Raw genomic sequence first — 10,623 nt, 5'->3', positions numbered from 1 at the left:
CAGAATAACCACAAGAATGTAGAAGTAATAACAAAATAACTATAAGAAAATAGAAGTAGGCGTGGTTGCCCGATGAGTAATTAAGCAATAATGAGCTCAGCTTTGCAATATGTATAAGCTTCATTAACACCAATATAAATATGTGTGAACTATCAATAAACTTTGAGATTTGCTGATCACGCATATTGTGTGCCACATTTCTTCCGCCGATCCGACAGGCAGAGGCAGAGCTGGTGGACAGCCCGGGCCCCTGGGGATGCCCAGGCCACGGTGCTGTGTCTGAGACCCCCCTGAGACAGAGCTTTAACCCTGCAGAGCTGCCATCTCCATGTGGAAGACCATCATGTGCTAGTCCAGGACTACAGAGCCAGTGCTGCTGATCCTCCTGGATGTGCTGGGGAGCTGGCCAGAGCGCAGCACGTGCACCTCCGATGGGGACAAAATGGGTGTCTTTGGCCTGGCTGTGAGTTTCTGCAAGTGGCCTTTGCTGGCCCCAAGGCCGCCTCTCCAGCAGCTCTCCATCCTCCTTCCCCCACTGCATCTCCCTGCCTCAGGCGCTGGCCTGAAACCTGGCCCAGGGGCAGCCTCAGGCCCACCAGGCCCCGTGCTCCCCCTGCCAAGGTCTCTGCGGGCCTCTCCCTGCCCTGCTCGGGCCCTGCCCCAGGGACACCTGGGCACTGAGCGCTGTCTCGGGGGTCTTTGTCCCTTGCAGGCAACCGTGGGGATGTGGAAGATGCTCCAGGAGCCCCATGTGCCACGTGTAGTGACGTCGTATTTCCCCCAGCTATTTGTGCATCTGCTCTTCCAAGTGTTCTTCAGCACAGAAGAGATGCCAGAGGAGGTCGATGCCTTCTGGAAGGAATGCCTGCAAGAGCACGGCCTTGCCACCAGCCCCAAACAGGTGCTCCATGCCAGTCCTCCTGTCCCTGCCACGTGGCCTGCCAAGGAGCCAGTGCTGCCAGGGTGACCTGGCCTTTGTTGTGCACACAGGTTTGCAGTGCAGAGCCTGAAGTCCCTGCTCTGCCAAAAGCAGTACAAGGAGGTGGTGGTGTCAGTGGAACACAAGCGTGGCTGGGACACGCTGCTCTGTGCTGACACCCGCCACTATGCCATGGGTCTGCTGGCCAGGTGAGACTCCCCTTCTCCCCATTGCTCCCGGCATTTGTGCCCTGTGCCCAGGCTGTCCCACACAGTCCCCGTGGCCCTGGGTCACAGGGTCTCGTCACCGAGGGATGGCCAAGCAGACTGGAAAAGGCTGGGAGGGGAGAGGCACAGGAGGAGACACCTCCTAAAGGGCCCAGGTCCCCTTGCAGGACGGTGGTGAAAGACCAGCAGGCTCTGCGAGCCTGTCCTTGGAGAGATTTGCTCAGGTTCCTGGTCCCTTTTTCGCCCTCCTAGGGAGATGCGCCATGCTTGTCTTGGGTTGGGTTCCAGTATTGCACTCCACCTCCTCTGGCTGCTCAGCACACAGGAGCCACACTGGGATCTGCCCACCCTGGTGTTCCTTGTGGAGGTGAGCCGGGTGTGCAGCGCTGCCTGGCTGAGCTGCCTCCCAGCACTCTGCCCTCTGGGAGCCGCAGCCACCTGGGATGCTGCCCGCGCCCTGTGCTGCCTCTGCTGCTGCTGCTGCCTGGGCCCAGCCCTGTGCAGCTCCGGGCTCCTGCCAGCTGGCTCCCCCATCACTGGCCTGTGCCTTTCAGCTCCTCGAGTGCCTGGATGCCAGTGAATGTGGTGCCAGTGTTGTGAAGGTCTCTTCAAGGTACCTGCAGAGCGAGTGCAGGGAGAGGCGTCACCTGGCGCTCAGGGCCCTGCTGGAGCTCATTGATGATTCCTCAATGGTGAGAAGGGGGCGGTGGCTGAAGCTGCGCTGGGAACGCAGTCACTTGGCCTGGCCTGGGCTTGGGGCGCTGGGGCAGCTGCTCCCAGCTCTCCTGCCTCCCGCTTCAGCTGCCCGCGTGCTTCGGGACAGGCCTTTGGCCTCTGGGCCCTGCGGCAGCAGGATGGCCTTTCACAGACTTGTGTTCCGCACAGGCCGAAAGAATGTGGAGCCTGACCCAAAGCCTCATGGACCTTCTGTGCGACAATGATGCAGAGATAGCTGGGATGACACTCATCACACTCAGCTTTCTATTCCTGCACAAATCACACATTCTGATGTCAACCCCCATTGCCCTGCAGCTGGCTGAGGCGCTCCTGCCACTCTTTGACCACGTAAGGCTCTGTGCCCCCAGCCACAGCCACTGGCTGCTGCCTGGAAACTGTGTGCCCTGTGCATTTCCAGCCCTGTGCCCAGGGGGGCCTGCAGAAGCCAATGCTGAGGTATTTTTTCCTTTTTTTTCCTACAGAATAATAACCAGGTACAGGTGCTGTCCATAAAACTCTTCAGGAGTATTTGGAAGAGAGAGAAAACCCTTTAGAAAGCCCTGTGCAACAGAGCCTGCTTGCACTCTGCTTCCACTGCTATGATGAGAATCAGCGTGTGGCAGAGGTGAGGACTCGTGGGCTGCTGCTGTTCCCCTGGCAGGGGGCTCGGCTGCCTCCTGCCCTGCGCCTGCTGGATCGCAGCCTCCTCCAGGCCATGGCATGGGGACGTGGCTCCTGTGCCCTGGGCTGTGGGGCCATCTCCGCATCCCTGCTGCTCCCCAGGCTTCTTGGGAAACGCTGCTTTGTGCGGTCAAGTTCATGATCTCAAGAAGCTGGTGAAGGAGCAGAAACTGTGGAAGTTCAGCGAGTGCCTGGTAAGGAGGGCCTGCAAGGCCCAGGCTCAGGCTGGAGAAGGCCCCTGAGGGCGGCGCTCAGTGTGCGGGCCGGGCAGCTGTGCCCCTGCCCGCTGCAGCAGCCAGAGGCCGCACGGGCTCCTCTCCAGGCTCCCGAGGGCCCGAGCTGGGTGCCCGTGGAGCCCCGGCCCGGCGGGGCTGCGGGGCGGCACCGCGGCTCCCCGGGCAGCAGCCGGCCCGCTGCCCCCTCCCCTTGGGAGCCCTTGGCCGGCCGCTGCTGGCCGCGCCTCAGGGCTGTGCGGGCAGGGGAGGCTGGGGCGGGGCGCAGGCAGCGCCCGGCCCAGGGGCTGAGCCCGCGCCAAGCCTTCCCTCCTGCCGCTCTCTGCAGCTGGCAGAGGACAGGAGCCGAGCGGCCGAGCACCTGCGCCGGGCCCTGCGCTACCTGCAGAGCCCACAGGAGCCCCTGCGAGAGGCGGCCATCAGCTTCATGGGTGAGCCACGAGCCCGCGCCCCCTCCCCGGCCCGGCCCGCCGCAGCTCGGCCCCGGCCCCGCCTGCTGCCCTGGCAGCGCCAGCCGGGCCCGGCGCCGTGGAGCCCCGCCTGGGCTGGGCATTGCTGCTGCCTCCCTCTGGCAGCCATGCCCTGGGGCGGCAGCGTGCGGCAAGGGCCGGGCTGAGCCCTGCCGGGCCAGCAGCCCGTGTGGCCACAGCGCCGGCAGCGCTGCTGGCAGGGAGCTGTGCCGCTGCCGCCATGACAGGCTCTGTGTTCACAGGCATGGCCGGGCGGCGCCTGAGGGGGCAGCAGCGAGAGCTGCAGCTGATCTGCACTGGTGAGTGAGGGCAGCGGGCTGGCAGCGGGGGCTGTCGGGGGGAGAGCTGCAAGCCCTGCCCCGGCTGCAGAGGGCTCTGCTCCCATGGCCAGAGCACACTCAGCTTTCAGGGCCACGTGGGACATTGGTGGCCCGCAGCTTCGGCCTGATCGCCTTGCTCCCTGCTCCCTCCTGGCCATGGCAAGAGCCGGCTGGCATGGCCCTTGCTGGGGGCTCTCCTCGGCTCCCCGCACATCCGGCTCTGACCGTGGCTCTGTTGCTCTCTCTTGCAGCCCTTGAAGACAAAACAAATGACATCAGCCTTGCCGTTGGAAGCTTGGCAATTCAAACACTGTGCATCCTCAAGTCAGGAGAGCAGGCTCCCATCTCCAGCTTCCAGTGGCTCCGAAATCACCTGCGCAGGGCATGGAAGACACGGCCTCGTGTGTCACGGCTCGGCTGCCTGCCCTGCCGCAGCTCTGTGGAGAGCTGATCCCAGAAGCTCTTTTTGCTGGGGCCACCTGAGTCAGGAGGAATTTTCTTTTACTTCTAGAATGTTCTTTTCATTTTTTTTTTCCTTTACCATGTAAATATAGACTGTGTTCTAATACACAGACTGCCAGGATCTTTCTTTTGCTGCCCAGGGTCCGCAGGGCCTAGGGGAAGAGGGGATAAAGGGTGCTTGTGCTCAGCCAGCTGCCCAGGCGTGCAGTGGGCAAGGGGAAATGGCCAGAAGCCCCTTGGCCTTTGGTGGTTCTGCTGAAGCCTTTGTGCTGCCCACAGAGCGGCTGGGCAGGGGCCGGAGCTGCGGGGATCCCTGCCAGAGCGCTGCCTGGAGATGGCCACAAGCCCTGTGCCAGGCAGGAAGCGCCATCCGTGCCCTCCTGCCCGTCTGCTGCTGGCTGCCTTGCTGAGGGCTCCCGGGTGCCTCTGCATGGGGCTGCTCTGGAGCTGCTGTGGGGCTGCGGCGCTGCTGCCGGGCAGCTTGGCCGCGCTGGGGCAGGGCCTGAGGGGCTGGGGCACTGGCAAGCCCTGAGCAATGGGGCTGGCAGAGGCCACAAGCAGCCCCCTGGCAGCCGCCTTCTTCCTGCCGGAGTTGACTTGCCAGACGGATCCTGGGCACTCTGGAACTAACAGCATCAGTGTTGTTGGAAAGCCAAATGCAGGGAAGTCTCAGACCTTTGGTCTTGTCAGCAAAGCTTAGAATTAAAGACAGGATTTGATCGGACACCTTGGAAAGGGCTTCCAAACTTAGGTGCTAGAAACGAGAATGCAGATTTCTAGTTCATAGCAGAGACACGGGGAGGAAAGTTTAAGTGGAGGAAAGTTTAGTGTTTTAGAGTTCAAGATCTAGAAAAAATCAAAGTAGTTCCAATGGTAAACAAGAAGTTTAGGATGCAGTGCCTGTAGGTTTCTGTGTCATAACACGATTGGCTAAGGAAGCTTACAGCTTACACTGTGGCATGAGTGTCTCATGTCTCATGGCCCCTCCTCGAGACCTCTCCTAGGATCCATCCGCACCCCCCAGGTCCCCCCACAGTGCCCCAGGACCCCTCCCCAGAGCCCCCCAAACCCCCGGGCCCCTCCCCAAAGGCCCCCCCAGACCCCCCCGGACCCTCCCCCACCCTCCCGATCCCCTCTCAGGCCCCTCCCCCTCCTGTCCCGAGGCCGGTGTGTCCCGGGGGCGGCGGGGAATGGGGTGCCGCTTCCGGCTCGCTTCTGATTGGCTGGGGCGGCGCGGGAAAGGGGGTTGTTGTTGAGTGGAGCTGCGCCGTGATTGGTTGACTTGGGCCCAGGCAGCTCATGATTGGTTAAATCGGGGCGGGGTGCGTCGCTATTGGCTGGGAGCTCCCGCACACGGGGCGGAGGCAGGGAATTGTGAGGGGAGAGCGGCTGAGGTGGAGCTGAGGTGGGGCCCTAGGGGAAACTGGGGGGGTTTGGGGCGGGTCTTAGGGGAAATTGGGGATTTTTTGGGGCATCGACGGGAAACACGTGGGTGTGTGGTGGATTTGGGGGGAATCAGGGGGTCTAAGGGGGTTTTGGTGGGTCTGAGGGGGAAGCTTGAGAGGGTGTGGAGCATTCTCAGGTGGGTTTAGGGGGATCTGAGGGAAATTGGGAGGGTCTGAGGGGATTTTGAGAGGAACTGGGGGATTGTGAGGGGATCTGGGGGGTTTTGAGGTGGGTCTTGAGAAATTTGGGGGAGTGATGGATTTGGGGGGGGGGCTCAGGTGGGTCTGGGGTGAACTTTGTGGAGAACTGGGGGGTCTGAGGCTCCTGGTGAGGTTTTGGGGGTCCTGGTAAGGGTTTGGGGGTCCAGAGTGGTCCTGGGCCAACCCTGGGGGGCTCTGGGGGGTTTGGGGTTCCTGGAGGGGTTCTGGGGGAGATTTGGGGGTCCCGGGGGGTCCCAGGCCCACCCTGAACTGGGATCTGGGGATTTCAGGGGAGGGGGCACAGCAGGGGTTCCCCCCCCGCGGTTTTTGGGGGGTCTCCCATAGTGCCCCCTCCCCAAAAACCTCCGACGGCTGCCTGAAGTGGCTCCTGTTCCACCGGCCGGTGCCCCCTGATCCAGGATGGCCCCAGTGAAGGTTTTAGAGGGTTTTGGGGAATTTTGGGGGAGCTTTGGGGCAAATTATTGAGGTCTTTGAGGAGAACTATTTGGTTTAGGGATGTTTATGTGATTTTATGGTTTTTTGGTGATTTGGGGGTTTTGGATTTTGGGTGTTTTGTTGCAGTTGTGGGGGTTTTCTTGGGGGAGGATTTATTGACATTTTTATGAGCTTTTTTTAAATTTTTTAAATTTTGGTAAGTTCCACGGGGATATTGTGGGATTCTCTGGGGTTTTCGAGGGTTTTCTTGTAATTTTGGGGGATTTTGTGGGGTTTTCGTGGAATTTTAGGGGGGCTTTGGGGCATTCCCTGGGTTGGGGAAGGGCTGAGAGGCACCAAAATCTCCTTAAAAGCCCTGAAAGTCCCAATAACACGCACTAAATCCCAATTAAATCTCTCAAAATCCCATTAGAACACCGTAGAATCCCAATAAAAGACCACAAAATCCTTTGAAATTCCAATAACCCCAAAAATCCTTATTAAGCTCCGCAAATCCCCCAAAGATGTCCCCAAAACCATAAAAAGTCCCACAAAATCACCCCCAAGATCCAAAGAAATCCTGGCAACACCCAAAAAACCCCACAAAACCCCCCAAATACCACCAAAAATCCCAAAAACCTCTAATCTCCAATGAATCCCACTAAATGCCACCACAATTCCAATAAAATGCCCCAAAATCTCCTAAAAATCCCAATAAAACCCCAGGAATTTCTGAGAATCCCAAAAAATCACAACAAAATCCCAGTAAAAAACCCAAAATTCCAAAAAAAGCCACAAAAAATTTCAATAAACTCCCAAACACCCCCAGAAAAACTGCACCACAAAATGCCAATAAAATCCCCCCAAATCCAAACCCTCCGAAATCCACAAAACCAGCCACTCCCAGTCAATCCCAGTGTGATTCCAGTCGCTCTCAATGAGATCCCAGTGTAACCCAGTATGGACTCAGCTGCTCTCACTGGGATCCCAGTGTGATCCCAGTTGCTCCCAGCATAATTCCAGCTCTTCCCAGTTCCTCCCATGATGATCCCAGTTGCCCCAAGAATAGTCCCAGTCCCTCCCAGCAGGGTCCCAGTCATTCCCAGTTGCCTTCAGGGTAGATTCAGTTTCCCCCAGCATCGTCCCAGTTGCTCCCAGCATGATCCCAGCTGTTCCCAGCGTGGTTCCAGTGCCCCCAGTATGGTTAGAGACACTCCCAGTATGTTTCAGTTACCTCAGAATGATCCCAGTCTTTCCCAGTTCCTCCCAGTTTCCTCTAGCATCATCCCAGTTTCTATCTGTTGCTCAAAGGGTGGCCCCAGTTGCTCCCAGGATGATCCCAGTTGCCCCAGTTGTAGTCTCAGTCCCCTCAGCATGGTTCCAGAACCTTCCAGCCGATCCCAGTTGCTCCCAGAGTGGCACATTTTCCTCCCAACATGGGCCCAGTAGCTCCCAGTAACCCCCAGTCAGGTTCCATTCACACCCAGTAAAATCCCAGTATGATTGTAGCCACTCCCAGTATGATCCCAGTCACTTGCAGTCTAATCCCAGTTGCTCCCAGGCACTCCCAGTCTGATGCCAGTGCCCCCAGTGTGATCCCAGTTGCTCCCAGCATGGGCCCAGCTGTTCCCAGTGTGCTTCCATCACTCCCCTATGGTTACAGACACTCCCAGGATGGTCCCAGTTGAACCCAGTTGCCCATGCTCTAGTCCCAGTCACTCCCCATATGATCCCAGTCCCTCCCAGCATGGTCCCACTCACTCCCAGTTGCCCCCAGTGTGGTCCCAGTTCTCCCCATCATGCTCCCAGTTGTTTCCACTGTGGTTCCAGTCACCCCAGTATGGTTACAGACACTCCCAGTATATCCCAGTTGCCCCCAGCATGTCTGTAGTCATTTCCAGGCACTGCCAGTGGCCCCAGTAAGGTGTCAGTTACCCCAGTATGATCCCCAGTCATGCCCAGTAGATCCCAGTTGCCTCCAGCAGGCATCCAGTCCTTCCCAGTTCCTCCAGTTTGCTTGCAGCATCATCCCAGTTTCTCTCAGCTGCTCCCAGTAGCCCAAACTGTGATCCCAGTCTCTCCCTTTCAACCCCACTATGATCCCAGTAAGCTCCAGTTTGATCCCAGTCACATGCCAGCCCTCCCAGTTTGGTCCCAGTATAATCCAGTTGCTTCCAGTCTCTCCCAGTATGGTCCCATCTACCTCAAGCGTGGTTCCACTTGCTTCCTAGATCAGCCCAGTCAGTCCCAGTATGATGCCATTTGCTGCCAGCGTGCTCCCAGTTGCTCCCAGTCAGGCCCAGTCTGGGGGATGATGTGCAGGGTGTGCTCCCAGTTGCTCTCAGATCCTCCCAGTATTAGTCCAGTCCCTACCAGTATGATCTAAATAGGAGCCCAGTGTGCTCCCAGTCCCTGCCAGTATGAACCAGTTGTGCTCCACATGGTTCCAGTTGCTCTCTTTCACTTTCGTTCCAGTCACTCCCAGTATCTCCCAGTGTAGCCCACCAGCATGTTCCCAGTCACTCCCAGTTGGGTGTTTGGGAGGATGTTTGGAGAATGACAAGTCCAAGGCTGAGAGGAAAAGGCCCCTCAGGGGGACATCGGGCGGTGGCGGTGGCGGCTGCCGGCAGAGGCAGCCTGGAGGAGCAGAGCCCTGTGTCCCCCAGGAGGCCAAAGTGGGGAGGCCAGAGAGGGGGGAGCGCCGCCATTGGCGGGAGCCTCAAGAGCCTGGAGAGGGGCAGGGGGGACTCCTTGGAGCCGCTGCAGCCCAGAGCAGAGAATGAGGGGAGAAGGGAGCCCGGGAGGCCAAACAGCCCCGGCATCCCGAAATGGGGAGAGCCAAGAGGGGGGAGCTTTTGGGATTGCTGGCACTGCCAGCAGCCTGGGCAGGGCGGGCACCCAGGAGAAGGGGGACCCCCAATCCAAGTGTGACCCCAGCAACTGGGACAGGGGGGAACCCCTGAACACCAGAGGGGAGGGACCAGGGACAAGGAACTCCTGGGAGGCTTTTTCAGGGCTGAATCTTGGTGTTTGGGAGGTTTTTCTGGAGCCCAGATGGCTGGTGACTTGTAGAGATGGACTTGGGTGGAGGGACCTTCAAACTTAATGTGTGTTGGGGACGATGAAACAGGCTTTCTTGTTTCATAAATATGATAAATATGATTGTCTGGCAAAAGATTTTGAGAATATAGAAACTATAAGCAAGTCTGAAATGAAAGGAAGCTTTGAGATACCTTAGTTAGTGAACAACTGGAAAGCAATGGTGTGGCCCAACTGAAGGTAATCCCCTTCTGATTAAACAATTCCCTCTGCTTGCAGACAGGTCCAAGGGTCAGAGCAGACCCTACTAGCTCAGCAGAAGGGGTCCAAAGAGGAACTTTTAGGGTTTAAAATGTAACACAGTATGGTGATGTAATGATTCTTACAGGCTGTATGTAAATGCTATAGGATTTGTATCTTGTACTATATTGGTTAGTGAGAAATAGAATACTCAGCACAGAAGAAGATTTATTGTATTGTAACGGGAACCTTACTCTCTTCCACTCTTACCCTCTTACGCTCTTACGCTTTCATCCTCTCTACCCCTCTCTTCTCTCGGGCCTGCTCTGAGCTGTGGCTGGCAGCTCTAAGCAGGGGCCTACACCCAGGCCCTTTGCAATAAACCGCAAGTTCCACGACCTGGCTTCTTACATCTCTTGTCTCCATCCATCCCGACCGTCCTACACCCGACGCTCCTACAAACGTGCTCATCCCTTGTTTTCCCCAAACCAGGATTGCCCATTGCCAACACCTGGGAGGCTGTGAGGAAGAGGAAGATGCTCCAGGACACTGAGGCAGGTGAGGAGGAAGTCAGTGCCCCTTTCCCCTTTGTGCTGCTCCACCTCCCAGTCCAGCACGGCCCTGGCTGTTCCGAGTGTGGGAAGAGGTTTCAGACCAGCTCCATTCTCCTCCAGCACTCTCAGAGTCACACAAAGGAGAGGCCCTTCCAATGCCCCAACTGCCGGAAGGGATTCCAGCGCAACTCCCACCTCATCACCCACCAGCGCACCCACACTGGGGAGAGGCCCTACGAATGTGATAAATGCAGGAAGAGGTTTAAAACCTGCTCCAATCTCCTCCTGCACTATCAGATTCACACAGAGGAGAGGCCCTTCCGCTGCCCCAACTGCGGGAAGGGATTCAAGTACAACTCGTCCCTTGTCACCCACCGGCGCATCCACACTGGGGAGAGGCCCTACGAGTGTCCCCAGTGTGGGAAGAGCTCCAGCAGCTCTAACTTGACAAAACACCAACAGAGGCACCGGTAAGGGAAGCCCTGTGAGTGCCCCAAGTGCAGGAGCAGCTTTGTGCGCTGCTCCAGCTCACGGAGGGGCTTGTGTGAAGCTGGCTGTGCAGGATGTATTTGACAGCAAATAAAATTCTCAGACTTACCGATTTCTTTCCCGTTCATTTCCAGCCTGTTGCAGTTCTGTTTGCAGAGTGCCGCCTCCCAGAGTGTCCCATCACAGTTGCC

The 10,623-nt window shown here is 57.8% G+C and overlaps 2 protein-coding genes and 1 long non-coding RNA gene across 3 annotated transcripts in view; all 3 read left to right on the top strand.

Moving 5' to 3' along the window:
• Positions 1-887: 887 nt before the first annotated feature.
• On the top strand, positions 888-1,783 carry LOC118701444 (uncharacterized). Its single transcript, XR_008509139.1, has 4 exons — positions 888-901; positions 991-1,128; positions 1,399-1,513; positions 1,701-1,783. It is a non-coding gene; the product is annotated as an uncharacterized LOC118701444 (long non-coding RNA).
• Positions 1,784-2,040: 257 nt separating this feature from the next.
• Positions 2,041-4,224, top strand: LOC129046604 (uncharacterized). Its single transcript, XM_054518492.1, has 6 exons — positions 2,041-2,211; positions 2,346-2,388; positions 2,647-2,738; positions 3,106-3,208; positions 3,490-3,546; positions 3,819-4,224. Exons 1-6 carry the CDS (start codon positions 2,041-2,043, stop codon positions 4,016-4,018), a joined length of 666 nt encoding a protein of 221 aa, XP_054374467.1. The 3' UTR covers positions 4,019-4,224.
• Positions 4,225-9,925: 5,701 nt separating this feature from the next.
• LOC118701443 (zinc finger protein ZFP2-like) overlaps positions 9,926-10,623 on the top strand; it is a 33,779-nt gene continuing 33,081 nt past the window's right edge. Inside the window, exons 1-2 of the mRNA XM_036406063.1 lie at positions 9,926-9,947; positions 9,999-10,413. Coding sequence (XP_036261956.1) covers positions 9,926-9,947; positions 9,999-10,413 — 437 coding nt within the window. The remainder of the gene's footprint in view (positions 9,948-9,998; positions 10,414-10,623) is intronic.

This window comes from Molothrus ater, unplaced genomic scaffold (genome assembly GCF_012460135.2).
Source record: "Molothrus ater isolate BHLD 08-10-18 breed brown headed cowbird unplaced genomic scaffold, BPBGC_Mater_1.1 matUn_MA509, whole genome shotgun sequence".
Taxonomy (NCBI): Eukaryota; Metazoa; Chordata; class Aves; order Passeriformes; family Icteridae; genus Molothrus; species Molothrus ater.
Note: the sequence above shows the minus strand (reverse complement) of the source record. Positions and strands in the feature narration are given on the sequence as shown.